At 48.1% G+C, this 20,245-nt stretch overlaps 1 protein-coding gene across 2 annotated transcripts in view; it reads left to right on the forward strand.

Annotated features, from left to right (window-relative positions):
• Nucleotides 1-20,245, forward strand: part of fhod1 (formin homology 2 domain containing 1) — a 447,258-nt gene that overhangs the window by 236,727 nt on the left and 190,286 nt on the right. For both annotated transcript variants that reach the window (XM_070897918.1, XM_070897917.1), the window contains exon 5: nucleotides 11,408-11,513. In XM_070897918.1, the coding sequence (XP_070754019.1) occupies nucleotides 11,408-11,513 (106 nt within the window). The remainder of the gene's footprint in view (nucleotides 1-11,407; nucleotides 11,514-20,245) is intronic.

A 20,245-nucleotide genomic window follows, 5' to 3' on the forward strand; every position in this document is an offset into this window, starting at 1 on the left:
CCTCCTCCTCCTCTCCCCCTCCCTCCCCCTCCTCTCCCCCTCCCTCCTCTCCTCCATCTCCCTCCTCTCCCCCCTCTCTCCCTCCCTCCCCTCCTCTCCCCCCTCCCTCCCCCCTACTCTACTCCCTCCCCCCCTCTCTCCTCCTCCTCTCCCCTCCTCTCCCCCTCCTCCTCCTCTCCCCCCCTCCTCTCCCACTCCTCCTCTCCCTCCCCCCTCCTCTCCCCCTCTCTCCCTCCCCCTCTCCCTCCCCCTCTCCCTCCCCCTCTCCCTCCACCTCTCCCTCCACCTCTCTTTCCCTCTCCCCCTCCCTTCCCCTCTCCCTCCCTGCCCCCCTCTCTCTCCCTCTCTCCCTCTCCCTCCCTCTTCTCCCTCCCTCTTCTCCCTCCCTCCTCCTCTCCCCTCCTCCTCTCCCCCTCCTCCTCTCCCCCTCCTCCTCCTCTCCCACTCCTCCTCTCCCTCCCCCCTCCTCTCCCCCCTCTCTCCCCCTCCCCTCCTCTCTCCTTCCCCAACCCCCCTCTCTCCCTCCCTCCCTCCTCTCTCCCCCTCCCTCCCTCCCACTCCTCCCCTCCCTCCCTCCCTCTCTCCTCTCCCTCCCCTCCTCCACCTCTCTCCCTCTTCCCCTCTCTCCCTCTTCCCCCTCTCTCCCTCCTCCCCCTCTCTCCCTCCTCCCCCTCTCTCCCTCCTCCCCCTCTCTCCCTCCTCCCTCTCTTCCCCCCTCTCTCTCTCTCCCTCTCCCTCCCCTCCTCACCTCTCTCCCTCCTTCCTCTCTCCCCCCTCTCTCCCTCCCTCTCTCCCTCTTTCCCTTGCTCCCTCCCCCCGCTCTCCATTCCTCCCCCTCTCTCCCTTCCTCCCCCCTCTCTCCCTTCCTCCCCCTCTCTCCCTCTCTCCTTCTCTCCCTCCCTCCCTCTCCCTCTCTCCCTCTCTCCCCCCTCCTCTTCCTCCCTCTCCCCCTCCCTCCTCTCCCTCCACACTCCTCTCCCTCCCTCTCTCCTCTCCCTCCCTCCTCTCCCCCTCCCCCCTCCCCCCTCCTCTCCCCCTCTTCTCCTCTCTCCCTCCCTCTCCTCCTCTCCCTCCCCCTTCCTCTTCCTCCCTCTCCCACCCCCTCCTCTTCCTCCCTTCTCTCCCCCTCCCCCCTCCTCCTCTCCCCCTCCTCCTCTCTCTCCTCTCCCCCCCTTGCTGTCAGAAACACAGAGAGACACTGACAGAGAGAGACACTGACAGAGAGAGAAACAGAGAGAGAGACACTGTGGGGTGGGCCCGTCCCAGCACGCTGTTGGAGGGCTACCGGTGCTGCAGTAGGTGAGTAGAAACTTAATTTTTTATTTATTGATTGATTTTCAATTTTTTTTTAATTTTTAATTTTTTTTTGATTTACTGATTTATTTATCATTTATTATTGATGATGGCTTTTTATTTGTAAAAGTGAAGTGTTTAATGTTTGTAAACGCCCCTTCCTCCCCTCCCCCCCCCCATCTCTCGTTCTCTACGCCTGATTTATAAGTGTCGGCAAGGTTTTTCTGAGTGCACAAAAATCTACACTTACTCCATTCTAAGTTAGTTTGGAGTAAGTTTTCGCTGCCTAAACTTGCAAAACAGGCGTAAGTGGCTGGACACGCCCCCTTTTGAAAAAAAATCTGTCCAACAATGAAACTATTCTAACTCACTAGAACTGGAGCAAACTAAATGCCGAGAATTGCAATTTCTAAGATGCTCCATTCTAAACTAGTTGCTCCAAAAAAATAGGAGCAACTCAGGCCGAAACTTGAGCCCATAGTTTCTATGCTCAGAAGCTCCTTTTTTAAAATAAAAAAATACAGATTTAAAAGTATGAGCAGTAATTCACAATGCATTTAAAAGAATCAAACTCATTTTTGCATTCCCAGTTATGTCCCCCACGCAGCAAAATGATGTTTGGAAGTGTCATGTATTCAACGATCATTGCAACCCATGTATAAGCTGACCTAAGTTGTACACCTTGAGAACATTGACCACAAGGGGGTGAACTTGTGGGAGACACTCCTAACCTGGACTTTCAGGTATAGAAGGGGAAGCTCCACCCACTTTCATCACTTGAGGTCTTGGTAATAAAGGTAACTGGTCACAGAGTGACCTTCTCTCAAGTATGGGCCTCGTGTGCATTTATACTGTATAGTAAGGACATATTATTGGCAACGAGAAACTGGGATTTAAACCACACGAGCATGGCCACTAGCAGCACAGAAGAGTGGTACTGTGTTTGTAGTGATTGGGCGACTTTATTGAGAGACTACAGCAAAGTTTTGTCACTAAGGAATGGTTGGGACAGGATTCGGCCGACAAACACAGGGCTCATCTCCTGACGGTTTGTGGATACAGAACGTACTCCCTGATGAAGGACCTTCTAGTGCCAGAGAAGCCGGCGGACAAGACGTTCGAAGAGCTCAGTAAGTTGATCGGGGAACACCTTAAACTGGCGAACAGCATGCACATGGCGAGACACCGGTTTTACATGCACTGGTGGCAAGAAGGGCAAAGCGTTCCTGACCTCGTGGCAGATATCCGGCGACTGGCGAGCCTATGTAAGTTCACAGATGCATGCAGAGCAGAGATGCTGTGAGACTTTTTTATTGAGGGCATCGGGCATGCTGGGGTTTTCAGGAAACTGACTGAGACCAAAGACTTGACCTTGGAAGCGGCAGCTCTGATAGCCCAGACATTTATCTCGGGGGAGGAAGAGACCAGAATGATGTATGACAAAAATCTTGACTCAAATGCGGCAAACGACCAGGGAGTCAACATTGTTAACGCGGCACACAGTTCTCTAGGCAGACAAGGGCAATTGGACATGCCCCAGCATGTAGTCGAACCCAAAGGGGGAATTCAACAGAGACAATGGCTAGCTGAACGGTGATTCATGCCATCGCAATGGACAATGCAGCCAGTAATGGGGCCATCAGCACCTGTTAATGGTGCACTTAAGGACAGTTACAGAGACAGTCAGAGACGATCGATTGGTAATGGACCTTTTGTTTCCAACAATGGAGTCTCCAGCTCATGCTGGAGGTGTGGAGGCAAACACCCAGCCAGAGCTTGCAGGTATCAGCAATATACCTGCAGAAACTGCAACGTCAGCGGTCACTTGGCGCGTATGTGCAGGAAGCCTGCAGCCAGGTTGATGTACGAGGAGGACGGGCCCAATGTAAGCCCAACGAGGCCAAATGAATACTGGGGAAAATCACTGGAAGCTGAAGTTCAGCGAGTTCATGTGAAGCACATATACAGTTCATCTACCAGGACGCCACCGATAATGATGAACGTGCTCCTCAATGGCATTCCAGTATTAATGGAGCTAGACACAGGGGCCAGCCAGTCCCTAATGAGTATCAAACAGTTCGAAAGGTTGTGGTTGTCTAAGGCCAGGAGGCCAAAATTATTGCCGATTGACACACAGCTATGGACATATACAAAGGAGATCATTCCGGTGCTAGGCAGCACCACGGTAGTCGTGACCCACAAAGATTCGGAGAACAGGTTGCCACTCTGGATTGTCCCAGGGACGGTCCCGCACGGCTGGGGAGGAATTGGCTTGCTGTCATGAACTGGAAATGGGGCGATGTCAATGCAATTTCTTCTGTGGAGCGAGTATCATGCTCACAGGTCCTTGACAAATTTGACTCATTATTTCAACCCGGCATCGGCACTTTCATGGGGGCCAAGGTAGTGATTCACATAAACCCGGACGCCAGGCCAGTACACCACAAGGCCAGAGCGGTGCCGTACGTGATGCGGGAAAAGATAGAATGCGAATTGGACCGCCTGCTGAGGGAAGGCATCATCTCACCAATCGAATTCAGTGACTGGGCGAGCCCGATCGTGCTGGTGCTCAAGGCGGATGGGTCGGTCAGGATATGTGGTGATTACAAGGGAACCATCAATCGGGTGTCACTCCAAGACCAGTACCCGCTATCGAGAGCGGAGGACCTCTTTGCGACACTATCCGGTGGCAAACTTTTTTCAAAATTGGACCTGACCTCAGCTTACATGACCCAAGAGCTGGCGAGTGAGTTGATGAAGCTGACCACCATCACGGCACACAAGGGGTTGTTTGAGTATAACAGATGTCCGTTCGGGATTCGTTCGGCTGCCACGATCGTTCAGCAAAATATGGAAAGCCTCCTCAAGTTGATTCCAAGGACTATGGTTTTTAAGACGACATCCTCATCACAGATCGCGATACTGAAGAACACCTCCACCACCTGGAGGAGATGCTATGCAGACTGGACCGGGTAGGGCTGCGACTGAAAAAGGCGAAGTGCGTCTTCTTAACACCAGAGGTAGAATTCCTGGGGAGCAGGGTAGCAGCAGACGGGATCAGACTCACTGCGTCCAAAACGGAAGCGATCCAGAGAGCACCCAGACCCCGTAACACGATGGAGCTGCGTTCATTTCTGGGGCTCCTGAACTATTTTGGTAACTTTCTTCCCAAATTGAGCACGCTGTTAGAGCCGCTACACGTGCTCCTATGCAAAGGTCGCAATTGGGTCTGGGGGGACAGCCAGGAAAGGGCTTTTAATAGAGCACGCTACTTGTTATACTCCAACAAACTGTTAACGTTATATGACCCGTGTAAGAAACTTGTTCTAACGTGCGATGCGTCGTCCTATGGGGTCGGGTGTGTGTTGCAGCATGTGAATGCCAATCGTCAGTTACAGCGGTAGTTTATGCCTCCAGATGTCTGTCTCAGGCAGAAAGGGGCTACGGGATGGTAGAAAAGGAAGCGCTAGCACGTGTATATGCAGTAAAAAAAATGCACCAGTAACTGTTTGGCAGGAAATTTGAGCTGGAGACAGATCACAAACCCCTAACGTCCCTTTTGGCCGACAAAAAGGCCATAAATGCGAATGCATCGGCCCACATACAGAGGTGGGCACTTACGTTAGCCGCCTATGACTAAACAATTTGGCACAGACCGGGCACTGAAAACTGCGCCGATGCACTCAGCAGGCTCCCACTAGCCACCACTGAGGGGCAACTGAGCATGATGCTGAGATGGTCATGGTTGTTGAAGCTTTCGAAAGCGATGGCTCACCTGTGACAGTCCGTCAGATTAAAGTCTGGACAAATAAAGACCCGCTACTGTCTTTAGTTAAGAAATATGTCCTGAATGGGGACTGGGCAGCCACGTATGGGGCATGCCCTGAGGAATTTAAACCATTTCATAGGCGCAAGGATGAACTCTCGATTCAGGCTGATTGCCTACTGTAAGGAAACCAAGTAGTCATGCCCCAGAGGGGCAGAGAGGTGTTTATCAGAGAACTTCACAATGAGCACCCGGACATTGTCATGATGAAGGCAATTGCCAGGTCACACGTTTGGTGGCCAGGGATAGATGCAGACCTGGAACTTTGTGTTCAGCTGGGCAACGCACCCAGGGAAGCCCCCCTTAGCCCCGGTCCTGGCCCGCCAAGCAATGGTCACGCATCCATGTGGACTACGCAGGTCCTTTCATGGGAAAAATGTTTTTGGTTGTAGTAGACGCCTACTCCAAATGGATTGAGTGTGCCATTTTAAATTCAAACACATCCTCTGCCATGGTAGAAAGTCTACGGGCAATGTTCACCGCCCATGGTCTACCGGATGTCTTGGTCAGCGACAATGGTCCATGCTTCACAAGCACTGAATTCCAGGATTTCATGGCAGGCAATGGAATCAACCATGTCAGAACGGCACCGTTCAAGCCGGCCTCAAACGGCCAGGTGGAACGAGCAGTGCAGATAATCAAACAGGGGATGCTCAGAATCCAAGGGGGTTCCCCACAAAGCCACTTATCACACCTGCTATTGGCCAATAGATCCCGACCACACTAGCTCACAGGGCTTCCACCTGCAGAGCTGCTGATGAAAAGGACGCTCAAAACCAGGTTATCCCTTATACACCCTACTATGAAATAAATTGTTGAGAGCAGGCATCAGTCACAATGTGACTACCATGACAGAAATGTGAGGGCGTGATGTATTGATGTCAATGACCCTGTTTTTGTCCTTAACTATGCTGCAGGGCCCAAATGGCTTGCAGGCATTGTGATTGCCAAAGAGGGGAATAGGATTTTGGTAGTTAAATTTACCAATGGACAAATCTGCCGCAAACACGTGGATCAAACTAAAAGGAGGTTCAGGAACCTCATAGAAGAAATAGAGGAAGAACACGACGTAGAGTTTACTCCACCACAGGTGACCGAACAACGAAACCAAGTGGAAGAGAGCCCAGTCACTGTGGCCAGTCCGGACAGGCCTGAGGCACCGCAAACTGCAGACACTCAGGCCAGCACCCAACAACCGGAGCCCCAACTCAGGTGCTCTACAAGGGAGCGTAAACCAACCTGTGATCCCAATGAGACTTTGGGGGGGAGGTGATGTCATGTATTCAACTATCATTGTAACCCATGTACAAGCTGATCTAAGTTGTACACCTTAAGAACATTGACCACTGGGGGTGAACTTGTGGGAGACACTCCTAACCTGGACTTTCAGGTATAAAAGGGGAAGCTCCACCCACCTTCATCACTTGAGGTCTTGGTAATAAAGGTAACTGGTCACAGAGTGACCTTCTCTCAAGTATGGGCCTCGTGTGCATTTATACTGTATAGTAAGGACATATCAGGAAGGAATTAAATTTTGCTGGTCTTGTCGAAGATGAATCTGGAGTGCCACCTAGGGATAGCATTCCGATTGTACAAAATTGAGACCCTGAGTCTGTATATATATCTCAAATATACTGTTACCACTTTACACAAGATTAATTTTGCTGAAATATTTGCTGTAAACGAAGTAAATGTGGTACAAATTTCAATGCATGAACCTAACAAAACTTGCATACCAATTAAAAGGCTCAGTTTTCCCCAATTATCTGCGCTGTTTTTTGGCGTGCACCATTTTTTTTTTGGAGTAAATTAAATTAAAGTTTCCCCAAAGTTTCTGCACCAGCGTAATTCACTTGGGTATGAATTTTTTAGGCTACAATTTTTTTACCTCATTGGGGACGTAACCTGCAACCCATGCTAATTCTGACCATTTAAGCAAGTTTGGTCAACTGCGATTTTTTTTTTTAAGATGGCGTATGTGACCGCTCTGAAAAACCTTCTGGGCTGTTAACAAAATCAGCGCAGGTAAGGGAATCAGCGCAGAAGATCCAGTTCCATGGCCAGGACAGCAGCGGCAGAGAGCGGGTGGGGGGCAATGGGCCTGGGCTAGAAACTGCTCTGAGGGGAAGAGAGACCTTTCGACCTGGGTGAGGAGCGGCATATGGCATCGGCAGGGGATGGGGGTAGGGGGACCTTTCCAATCCACACAGTTTACAGGATGGACTTTTGGCACAGAAACTCTTTTAATATTTTCATGTTGGTAAGCTGCTGCCTTAAATAGCTGCAAGGTGAATGTGCAAGGTGCTTGTGTAGGTTGCTGTGAGCTGGCCAAGAATGTCTTGTATGTTTCACTTTCCAGCCTCAGCCCTCAGTGTGTCCCTCGTTACCCTGGCAACCCAATTTTTTTGGTGCACATCTTAGGCTCCATCCACAGAGCTTACGGACAATGTACGCCGGGCCACATTCACCAGTTAAAACCGGAAAACTTGCAACTTGTTTTTGGCGTAGTCGGGGCCCCAAAAACTCTTCAAATAGGCAAAAAACGGCATTGGGGAAAATTGAGCCCAAAGTTTCTTGATTTGCACTAATTGCGGAATCCTTTATTAAGTAAAACCCATAATATGTTAATGTACTTTTAAGCATGTATCATAAATCGTAGTGCTATTGGTGTTCAAGACGCACATAAATGAAGTCTATTCGAGTGCAGGATTTGAGTGCACAATCTAGGCTGACACTCCGATATGGTACTAAGGGAGTGCTGCATTGTCTGAGGTGCTTTGCCATAGTTGGAACATTGAACTCAAGCCAGTTCTGCCTGTTACAGTTGTTTAAGTGGAAATGCAGGGGGAGAAATTGGTTATCGTCCCGTTTGGGACATCCCACGCCCACGCAGAAGTCACGCCCCGTGACCTACATTGGGTTCACTGCCCCCGTGAGGAAGCAATGTTGGGTGCTCCACTTCCTCTTGGGGCTGGCTCTGGGGCGCCAAGTGCGAGCAAGTCATAGCACTATGCAGCCTCTTCACGTTGCGCTGACACGATCATAGGGCCCTCACCTTCTGTTAAAGGGCAGGGCACGCTGTGAGCTCTGCATGCGTTTCAGGGGCCAACACCAGGCCAGCGGGGATGTGGGGTGCCGTGGCCACAGCCCGGAACCAAAGCTAAGTGCCGGGCTGCAACATCGCGGCACGGACCCCGCGTAAAATCACACAGAGGCCGGACCGGTAAGTTGGAGGACAACACAAAATGGTGGCGCGCACCTCTTTCACTCTGACACCGCCCATGGCGTCCTCATGGGGTGCTGGACAATTTCCGCTGTGGGGCGAAAATGGTCCACACGGGACAAAATCAGAAACAGGTCGCTGCGCACGGTGCTAACGACATCACCGGAGGCACAGCGGCTCGTGGCGCTCCCCGCAGGAGCGGGTCTCTACCAGTTTTGAGCCTCCAACGCAATTTTGCGGGAGCTGGTTGCGTTCTGCCCCCTTCCCGGGCGAGGGGGCAGAGCGTCCTCCAGAGGTACTAACGGCAGTCGCAAACCATGCAAATTTCTGCCCCAAAATATTCTGTGGCACTATTCGAAGAGCAGGAAGTTCCTCCTGTACAACATCCCTCCCTCAACAAATACCATCAGAGACTGATTATCTGCCCATTCATCTCATTGCTGTATGGGAAATCTTGGAGTGTACAAAATGGTTGCTGCATTTGCCTATATATCAGTCACTTCACTTCAACGTAATTCATTGTGTGTGAAGCACTTTGAGCCACTTCCAATGGGGTAGGCTGCTATATAAATGAAAATTGTTCTTTTTTCTTTTATTTTATACATTTTGATTCCATCTCCCTAAGTAAGTGAGATGTGCCGAAGTTCATAAATCAGAAATGTGTTTTATTGTATATATGTAACTGTTACAAATGACAATGGAGGTCATAAATAGTTAAGTTTGTAGCTTTATTTATAAGTCCTGCCCTGCTTCTCTTCCTGCCCCCTGGGCTCTGTTATTGTATTGAATGCTTCCAGTGACTTTGATCTTTTTTGAAACCATGATGTCAGCCCACACAGCTGAAATCTCAATCCCTCCGCGGACTGCTGTTTCGATCAATATGGTATCTGAAACTTCATAGCTTCTATTTCCCATGGCAATGAAGCCTTGAAGTGGAGCTCTATTCAGTGCCTATAAATAACTTGTACTGACAGTCAGCTGCCTATGTTGTTTCCTTCCCCTCGCTCCCTCCCCATTAAAGTACTTTCATTCTGTTTCATTGCCCGTTTCCACCCTTTATCTCCTTGAGGTGCTGACTGATGCTGAGTTATTCATGGGTGCCAGTAGCCCTTGGGTACACATTGTCCGCATGTCGACTCCGAGCTCCGACACGGCAAACGAGTCCCAGGAAGGCAGCGAAAACGCTTCAAGGACATCCTCAAGTCCGCCTTGAAAAAGTGCAACATCCCCACCGGCACCTGGGAATCCCTGGCCCAAGACCACTCAAAGTGGAGGAGGAGCATCCGGGAAAGCAGCGAATACTTCGAGTCTCTTCGCCGGGAGCACACTGAAGCCAAGCACAAACAGCGGAAGGAGCGCACGACAACCCAAGCACCCGACCCACCCGTCCCTACTATCACCACCTGCCCCACCTGTGACAGAGACTGTAGATTCCACATTGGTCTCATCAGTCACCTGAGAACTCATGTTAGTGTGGAAGCAAGTCATCCTCCACTCCGGGGGACTGCCTAAGAAGAAGAAAATTCTCCATGTTTGATAGTGAATGTTGGCAGGCTACTCAACTATGCAGGATATGACGACTGGGCTTGACCCTGTACAGTTTTGGTCTCTGTATTTAAGGAAGGATATACTTGCGTTGGAATCTGTTCAGAGAAGGTTCACTAAGTTGATTCTGGAGATGAGGGGGGTTGACTTATGAAGATAGATTGGGCATATACACATTGGAGTTCAGAGGAATGAGAGGTGATCTTATCACAACACATAAGATAATGAGGGGGCTCGACAGGGTGGATGCAGAGAGGATATTTCCACTCATAGAGGAAACCAAAACTAGGGGGTATAGTCTCAGAATAAGGGGCCGCCCATTTAAAACTGAGACGAGGAGAAATTTCTTCTCTGGGGGTTGTAAATCTGTGGAATTCTCTGCCCCAGAGTGCTGTGGAGGCTGGGTCATTGAATTATTTAAGGCGGAGATAGATAGATGTTTGAACGATAAGGGTTATGGGGAGCAGGCAGGGAAGTGGAGCTGAGTCCATGATCAGATCAGCCATGATATTAAATGGTGGAGCAGGCTCGAGGGGCCAGGTGGCCTACTCCTGCTCCTATTTCTTATGTTCTTACTCGATGTACTCACACGCACACCTTCCAAAAGGAGATACTGGATAGCATCTGCTTTTGATTTCATTTTTACAAAATCAAAGCGGGAAAACTTCCTTGTGTTTATAACTCTGAAAAATTATCCGACAAATAATTTTAAAGCCAATTTAATAATCATCTTCCACCTTATCTTCCTTAGCTCTCAGTAAATCTCTACCCACAGCAAAGTTGAATAACTTAGTGTTTTTCTTCATGTATTTTTTGCTCCTATTTTCTCTCCCAAATATTGCAGTCAAGGTGGGAGCCCTTATCCCAGGCTTCTACCGGTCCTATTGCACAGCCAGACTATCTGCAGGAGCTCCTGGCAGCATTCACCATATTAATTTATCTTCCTACATTATTTCTAACAACAGTGACTACACTTCAGAAATTCTTTATTGGTTGTAAAACGCTTTGGGACGTCCTGAGATCGTGAAAGACGCTATATAAATGCAAGTTCTTTCTGACCTGTCCGATCCCATCTAGTTCCATGCTGTCCCTTTCCTTTCTTTCCAGGTCCTGCCTTTGCTGAGCAATTGAGCAAAGCAAAGTTGAGCTCTGTGTGTGTGAAACAAGAGTGGTGAGCTCACGTCGAGCCTCGCTGTGGTACAGAACGATGGGGCTCTAACTGCGGCTCTGCGCTCTGCTGCCTCGTACCCAGTGATATGTCCATTTTCTTTGTGCACGTTTGCTTTTGTGATGGGAGTTTGAGTAGAATTTCTATAAGCAGATCCTAAAGACTGTTGCCTCGTCGTTGTGAGTGACTACATTCCAAAAATACTTAATTGGCGGTAAAGCGCTTTGAGACGTCTGATGGTCGTGAAAGGCGCTATATAAATGCAAGTCTTTTCTTTCTTTAATTGTCTATGACTACGACAAATTCATTATCAGTCACTTATTGCTGATGTAATGTGTGTCTTCTTCTGTAGGATGACAAAGATCTGGTACCTGAGTTTGTAAATGCTGAAGGATTGACCTGTCTAATCAAAGTGGGTGCAGAAGCTGACCAGAACTACCAGAACTACATCCTCAGAGGTTAGTTCGTGCTGTGCCTCTATTCAGCTAAGAGGGCTGCTCCATTACATTTTTGCTTCAGGATAATTTTGCTGCAATATCACTTTAAAAAAAAAATAGGGGTTTAAAATTGAGTACAAATTGGGATTCAAATGAAGTTTTTGGAGCTCCCTAGTATTTGCTATCCATGTCTGTTTAGGGCTGTGAACCATTAACATTTAACCTGTACTGTAAACTGAATTGTAAACTCCACCATCTGTGATCCCAGACCAACGTCTCGGATAGTGATTGTCCAACTGAGCTTGACCCTGCTGCTGGCCTGTTAAATGCCTCTCGCTCCCATTTGCTTTTGTTACAATGGAAATTGAAGATTCAAAATTTGAATATAATGTATATTCATGTTTCAGATCCAGAACAACAAGATACTCAGCGTTGCTTTAAATTTATTAAAGAATAAATTCAAAATAGATCCACCACATGTAATGCAAAAAGTAGTCCCTCATGCTATGCAAATGCAAAATACTGCGGATGCTGGAATCTGAAATAAAAACTGAAAATGCTGGAAATCACAGCAGGTCAGGCAGCATCGGTGGAGTGAAACAGAGTTAACGTTTCAGGTTGACGACCCTTCAGTATTTTCTGTTTTTATTTCAGTTCCTCATGCCTCCTGGTTTAAGCTCACAGCTGCAGCCAGCAAGTAGATCTGAGCATTTGGAGGCAACTTGGGTTGGTGTAACTGCCCTGTGGGGACATGTTCTGTGTCAGAAGGGGTAAATATAGCAATTACAGCAAAACAGACCATGTTAACAGCCCACCTCCCGTCCAGTCCATAAACCAGCAGTATTCCTGATTAGTGAGAATACCGGATCTCATCTTTATTCGGCATATTTTTTGGCTGTACTCAAATTGAGGAGTGATGGAAAGCATGAGCAGATTTTAAAAACAAAATCGCCACCGTGCCCTCCTGATTTAAATCTAAGTGGAGGAGCAGGCTTGTTTAAGGTCCGCCTGATTAGGATCACACAGCTGGAGTTAGTGTCCGCCATTTTCTTCCATCACTACAGATTTTGTAGTTGGAGTTTATGCTGGCAGGAGCTCTGTATTTGATCCAAGGAGTAGGGTTTATTCTGAAGCTTTATAGTTTTCAAAAAGGAGCTGAATTGTCTATTTGCTTTTCCTTTTTTGGTTTTCTGATTTTGCTCACATCATGGCTGGCAAGATTTAGGGTTTTCCTTGCAGAATGGATTTGGAGGCCAGGTGGAGAAACTGTGGACAAAAGTGTACGCTTGTTTACATCTCTGACGCTCGCTGTTCATGCCCAGGTATTGGGGGATAGAAGCTATGGACCTCTGCTGTATTCGGGATCCACCAACATTTACAGTAGGGTTGTGTCAGTCTGAATTTCGGGTGTAGTTAGGTTCTCCTGAGACGCAATGACAATTTTCAGGATTGGGAATAGGCATTGGGTGCAACAAAGCCAAGCCCTTTCATCAGTAAACCCCATATCCTTCTCATCATTTTTCTTCCTCTCCAGATACATGTATCATTTAGTGTTGTCTCATTTACAGTGTCCACTTCAATGTCAGTCAACCTTTTGTCAGAAGAGTGTTGTCAAGGGATCTGCAGCCTCGCCATCAGCCTATTGTGTTTATTTTTTAGGACTCTTGGCCCACTGAGTTTTGCCAACATTTTTCGGTTTAATTTTAGTCATGCATGTTGCAGGCTTTCATTGTATTTTTTTTTAATTTCCCCATTTTCTCGCCTTTTTCTTTGAGTGGGCTATTTGCATGTTCCTTTGTTTGTTTAATACATGTAATTTCCTCCCATTACTTGACTGAGATGATCTTTTATATCATTTTTCTTTTAATGGGGTTGCAGGTCATTTAACCCACTAACTCCATCTTTGTGTTTGTAGTTTCCCCCTCCCTTTCCCCTTTTTGTCTCATTATATTAAACCAATTGCCTATCGATCAGTCTTCATAGGACTGATTGCCAAGCTATTGATCTTTATTAAATCGATTCCCTGTGGCTGTGTCAGCTGTGGCTCAGTAGGTAGCACTCTCGTCTCTGAGTCAGAAAGTTGTGGGTTCAAGTTCCACTCCAGAGACTTGAGCACAAAAACTTCAGCTGACACTCCAGTGCAGTACTGAGGGAGTGCTGCACTGTCGGAGGTGCCGTCTTTTGGATGTGACGTTAAACCAAGGCCCGTCTGCTCTCTCAGGTGGACGTAAAAGATCCCATGGCGCTATTTCAAAGAAGCGCAGGGGAGTTATCCCCGGTGTTCTGACCAATATTTATCCCTCAATCACCACAACAAAAAAACAGATTATCTGGTCATTATCGCATTGCTGTTTGTGGGAGCTTGCTGTGTGCAAATTGGCTGCCGTGTTCCCTACATTACAACAGTGACTACATGCAAAACGTACTTCATTGGCTGTAAAGCATTTTGGGATGTCCGGTGTTCATGAAAGGCACAATATAAATGTAAGTCTTTCTATCTCAATCTTCAGGTCCGAAGAAGGGTCCTGCAAAAAACTTTAACTTGTCTTTTTTTCTTTCTACAGATGCTGACTGACCTGCTGTATATTTCTATTTTTTGTCATATTTCTAGCATTTGCAGTTTTTCCTTTGTATCTATAATTTCATGCCTTCTCTCTGTCTCCCTTTTGAAGAGGTGTGTTATAGTTGCCACCCTCTAGCCTCCTTGACACAATTTTCTTTTCCACATAATTTTGGAAGATTACAGTCAGAGCTTCTGTTGTTTCTTCCCTAGCTTTTCACCCAGGATCCTCTGATGTAAACCATAGGTCCCAGTGCTTACGTTTCAGTATTTCTTTAGTACTATCTTTGAATAACCTCCTCTCTTTGAATAATCACCTCGAACCGTTCTACAGCTCCCTCTGGTGTTCGACCATTTCATTATCCATCTCTGTGAAAAGTATTTATTTAGTATCTGCCACTCCCTCAGCCTTGACTACAAGCTCACTATCTTGATGACCTTAGCTACTAATGTGCCGATACAAACCCTTTATGTTACCCTTTGTGTTATTTTTTTTGTACTAACTTTATATTATACTTACCCTTTCCAAACTCCCTTTTTGTAGTTTTGCTATATATATTTATCCTGGCTTTCATTTTTAGGATCTACTGAGTAAGCACAAAATGCTTTTTTTTAGTTTCAAGCTCCATCTAATCTCCTTGTTTGCCCATGAAGCTCCAGCCCTCTCCACTCACCCTTTTCCTTTACCCGATTTGTACCTTCCGAGCTCCTGATTAAATGTCTCCCATTTCTAATCTACAATTCCATTTACTATTTTTGCCCTCTATTTATTCTGGATAAGATCCCTTTTTATAAGATGTTTCTTCCCATTCACACATCCGTGTCCTCCAGTTTTATTTTTTCACACTGGACCGAATGGTACAATAGACTCTGATGCTCAAATATTCCCTTATTATCGATCACTTGCATGCTCCACCTCATTACCTAGAACCAGATTATGTAAAGATTCCTTCTGTGTTGGAGCAGCAACCTATTTGTTGTATTCCGAACACAGATGAGACTGCACACAGGGAGGTTAAAGTAACAGTGACCTCAGTCTTTATCAAGACACTCCAGAGTGAGGAACAGGCCTTAGGTGCCGGCTTATATACAGTGCTCCCAAGAGATGCTGGGATCCCTTGGGACTTCAGGGGATGCGCTCCCTGGTGGCAGAACATGGGAGTGCATACTTTACAGATACACAACATCATCCACCCGCCCCCCCCCCCCCCCCAAAAGTCACAGTGAAAACTATTTACAAAGTGAGGTGGTCGGGAGCCTTTCTTTCCCTGGTGGACCACCTCGGTACAATGTTCTGGTGTGTTGGCTGTGCCCTTGCTGGGCTGGCGTGTCGTTGGCCCTGCAGGGCTGCTGGGTGAGCCTAGCCTTGTTGGGCGTGATGGGTTCACTTTCCTGGTCCGGGGTGGTGTCGTTGATCCTTTGGGTGTATGTGTGGGCTCAAAAAGGTGGTGTCTGCTGTGGGTTGTTCAGGGCAGTCTGTGAACCACAGCCTCGTTTGGTCCAGGTGCTTTCTGCAAATTTGTCCATTGTCTAGTTTGACTACAAACACCCTACTCCCTTCTTTAGCTATCACCGTGCCCACGATCCACTTGGGACCATGTCCATAGTTTAGTACATACACAGGGTCATTCAGATCAATTTCCTGTGACATAGTGGTGCGACCATCGTTTACATTTTGTTGCTGCCGCCTGCTCTCTACCTGATCATGCAGGTTGGGGTGAACCAGCGAGAGTCTGGTTTTAAGTGTCCTTTTCATGAGTAGCTCAGCCGGGGCACCCCTGTGAGCGAGTGGGGTCTCTGAGCAGTACTCTGGATAGGCGGGTTTGGAGTGAGCTTTCTGTGACTCGTTTAAGGCTCTGTTTGATTGTCTGTACTGCCCGCTCTGCCTGCCCATTGGAGGCTGGTTTAAACGGGCCCAAAGTGACATATTTGATCCCATTGCGGGTCATGAGTTCTTTAAATTCGGCACTGGTGAAACATGGCCCGTTGTCACTGACCAGTATGTCAGGCAGGCCATGGGTGGCAAACATGGCCCTCAGGCTTTCAATGGTAGCGGTGGCGGTGCTTCCCGACATTATTTCACATTCAATCCATTTTGAAAAAACATCCACCATCACCAGGAACATTTTACCGACAAATGGGCCCACATAGTCGACATGGATCCTCGACCATGGTCTGGAGGGCCAGGACCACAAACTTAGTGGTGCCTCTCTGGGCGCGTTGCTCAACTGAGCACACACGCTGTATTGCCGTACACAGGACTCTAAGTCAGAGTCGATACCGGGCCATCACACATGGGATCTGGCTATCGCTTTCATCATTACTATATCCGGGTGTGTGCTGTGGAGATCCGAGATGAATGTCTCCCTGCCCTTTTTGGGTAGCATTACGCGGTTACCCCACAACAGGCAGTCTGCCTGAATGGACAGCTCATCCTTTTGCCGCTGGAACGGCTTGATTAGCTCTTGCATTTCAACGGGGATGCTGGCCCAGCTCCCATGCAGTACACAGTTTTTTACTAGGGACAGCAGAGGATCTTGGCTGGTCCAAGTCCTAATCTGGCGGGCCGTGACAGGTGATTTATCATTTTCAAATGCTTCCATGACCATCAACAAGTCTGCAGGCTGCACCACCATCAACAAGTTTGCAGGCTGCGCCATTTCCACCCCCGTGGTGGGCAATGGTAGCCGACTGAGAGCATCCGCACAGTTCTCGGTGCCTGTCCTGTGGCAGATGGTATAGTTATACGCTGATAGCACGAGTGCCCACCTCTTTATATGCGGCTGAGGAATTAGTATTTATCCCCTTGTTTTCAGCGAACAGGGATATGAGGCGCTTGTGATCGGTTTCCAGCTCAAATTTGAGGCCAAACAGGTACTGATGCATTTTCTTTACCCCAAACATACACATTAATGGCTCTTTCTCAATCATGCTGTAGGCCTTCTCGGCCTTAGACAAGCTCCTGGAGGCATAGGCGACAGGTTGCAACTTCCCCGCAACGTTGGCTTGTTGTAATACACACCTGACTCCGTACGACGACGCATCACATGCTAGCACAAGTCTTTACACGGGTTATACAATACAAGCAACTTGTTGGAGTATAAAATGTTTCTGGCATTCTCAAAAGCAATTACTTGTTTTTTTTCCCCAAACTAGTTCTCACCTTTATGCAATAACACATGTTGGGGCTCGAAGAGGGTGCTTAACCCCATTAGGCAGTTACCAAAATAGTTGAGGAGTCCTCGGAACAACCGCAGCTCCGTGACGTTCTGTGGCCTGGGCGTGTTCCTGATAGCCTCTGTCTTGGCGTCTGTGGGCCGAATGCCGTCCGCCGCGATCTTTCTCCCCAAAACCTCCACTTCTGTTGCCATGAAGATACATTTCGACCTCTTCAGCCGCAGCCTTACGCGATCCAATCGCTGAGGACCTCCTCCAGGTTTTGTCGGTGCTCGATTGTGTCCCGACCCATGACCAATATGTCGTCCTGAAAAACCACCGTGCGTGGTACTGACTTGAGTAGGCTCTCCATGTTTCTCTGGACGATCGCTGCAGCCGACCGAATTCCAAACGGGCATCTGTTGTAGATGAACAGTCCCTTGTGCATGTTGATGCAGGTGAGGCCCTTCGAAGACTCCTCCAGCTCCTGCGTCATGTCGGCCGAAGTCAGGTCAAGTTTGGTGAACGTCTTGCCTCCTGCCAGTGTCGCAAATAGGTCGTCTGCCTTAGGTAGCAGGTATTGGTCCTGTAGCGAGAAACGATTAATAGTTACTTTATAATCGCCGCAAATCCTGACTGTGCCATCACTTTTGAGTACTGGAACAATCGGGCTGGCCCACTCACTGAATTCCACTGGGGAGATGATGCTCTCGCGTTGCAGCCTGTCCAGCTCGATTTCCACTCTCTCCCTCATGTGAGGTACCGCTTGCGCCTTATGGTGAATGGGTCGTGCCTCTGCGACCAAGTGGATCCGCACCTTCGCCCCAGAAAAGTTTCCAATGCCTGGCTCAAAAAGGGAAGGAAATTTGTTAAGAACCTGGGTACATGAGGCCTCATCGACATGTGATAGCGCTCGGATGTCATCCCAGTTCCAGCGGATTTTGCCCAGCCAGCTCCTTGCAAGCAGTGTGGGACCATCACACGGACAATCCAGAGTGGCATTTCGTGCACTGTGCCCTTGTAGGTGACCTTGACCATGGCGCTGCCCAGGACAGTGATGAGTTCTTTGGTGTACATTCTCAGTTTCATGTGGATGGGGCTCAGGGCTGGTCTGAGTGCCTTGTTGCACCACAGTCTCTCAAACATCTTTTTACTCATGATGGATTGGCTAGCTCCAGTGTCCAGTTTCATGGCTACGGGTAAGCCATTCAATTTTACATTTAGCATTTTAGGTGGACATTTCGTCGAAAATGTGTGCACCCCATGTACTTCAGCATCTGCCTCCTCTCTCTGAGGCTCGAAATTGCTTTGATCCACCATGGACCGATCTTCCTCTGCCACGTGGTAGTTAGCAGGTTTTGGAAGTGCCTCATTGTTCCACAGCTCTTGCAACCATACCCTTTGAAGCGGCATGAATAGGCTGAATGGAAGCCTCCACAATGCCAACACGGTCTGAATTGCCTTGCATTCATCCTTTGTTGCGGACTCTGAGTCATCTGGGTCACCTGAGGCCTGCTGGCAGTTGCAGTCTCATGGTTTCTGCCCTGTACATTCACAATAGCCTTACTGAGGGTCGGTGTCTTTACAGTCAAAAGATTTTGTAGGATGGTCTCGTGGCCAATGCCCAGGACAAAAAAGTTTCTGAGCATCTGCTCCAGGTAGCCATCAAACTCACATTGTCCTGCAAGCCTTAGCTCGGCGACGTAGCTCGCTACTTCCTGACCTTCAGATCGCTGGCACTTGTAGAACCGATACCTCGCCATCAGCACGCTCTCCCTCGGGTTAAGATGCTCCTGAACCAGTGTACACAGCTCCTCATATGACTTATCTGTGGGTTTCACCGGAGCCAGAAGATTCTTCATGAGGCTGTAGGTCGGTGCCCCGCAGACCGTGAAGAGGACCACGCTCCTTTTTGCAGCGTTTCCTTCTCCGTCCAGCTCATTGGCTACAAAGTACTGGTCTAGCCGTTTGACATAGGCTTCCCAGTCCTCACCCTCCGAGAACTTCTCCAAGATGCCCACAGTTTGCTGCATCTTTGCATTGGATTCGTATACTGTGTTCTTAACACAGATGAGACTGCACACAGGGAGGTTAAAGTAACAGTGACCTCAGTCTTTATCAAGACACTCCGGAGTGAGGAACAGGCCTTCGGGGCCGGCTTATATACAGTGCGCCCAAGGGATGGTGGGATCCCTTGTGACTTCAGGGGATGCGCTTCCTGGTGGCGGAACATGGGAGTGTATGCTTTACAGATACACAACAATATTGAGCGATAAAACTGTCTTGCTGAACACACTGCAAAAAAAAATGTTTTCACCACAAGCAATTTTCTATCCAAGTCTACTTTTGTATAATTAAAATCCCCTATAGTTATCACTGTTGACAATACCTCACTAACTTCTTCCACTACTTCCTTTTTGCTGTTCAGTCTGTAACAAACTCCTATAGAATCATCAAAACTTGCAGCACAGAAGGAGGTCAATCGGCCCGTCATGCCTGTGCTGGCTCTTTGAAAGAGCAGTTGTGCTTGGTCCCACATCCCTGCTTTCTGTCCATAACCCTGTAAACTCCTCATCCCCTAGTACCTGTTCAACTTCCTTTTAAATGATTTATGGAATCTACCTCCACCACCTTTTCAGGCAGAGTGTTCCAAATACCGACAACGCTCTGAGTGAAAACAATTCTCCTCATGTCCCCTTTAGATCTTTTGCCAATGATTTTAAATCTATGACTTACTGGTTATTGACCACTCAATCAAAGGAACAGTTTTTCTCCATCTGTTCTATCAAAATCTCTCATCATCTTGAAAACTCTATAAGGTCACCTCTTAACATTCTCTGTTCCGAGGAGAACAGTCATAACTTTTCCAACCTCTCCTCATAACTGTAGTCCCTCATCCCTGGTAACATCCTTAAACCCCCTCTGCCCTTTCCAAGGCCTTTACATCTTTCCTGCAGTGAGGTTCCCAGCATTGGCACAATACTCCAGCTGAGGCCTAATCAGTGATTTATAAAGTTCCAACATGATCTCTTTGCTT

The sequence above is a fragment of the Pristiophorus japonicus genome, chromosome 13 (assembly GCF_044704955.1).
Source record: "Pristiophorus japonicus isolate sPriJap1 chromosome 13, sPriJap1.hap1, whole genome shotgun sequence".
Lineage (NCBI taxonomy): Eukaryota > Metazoa > Chordata > Chondrichthyes > Pristiophoridae > Pristiophorus > Pristiophorus japonicus.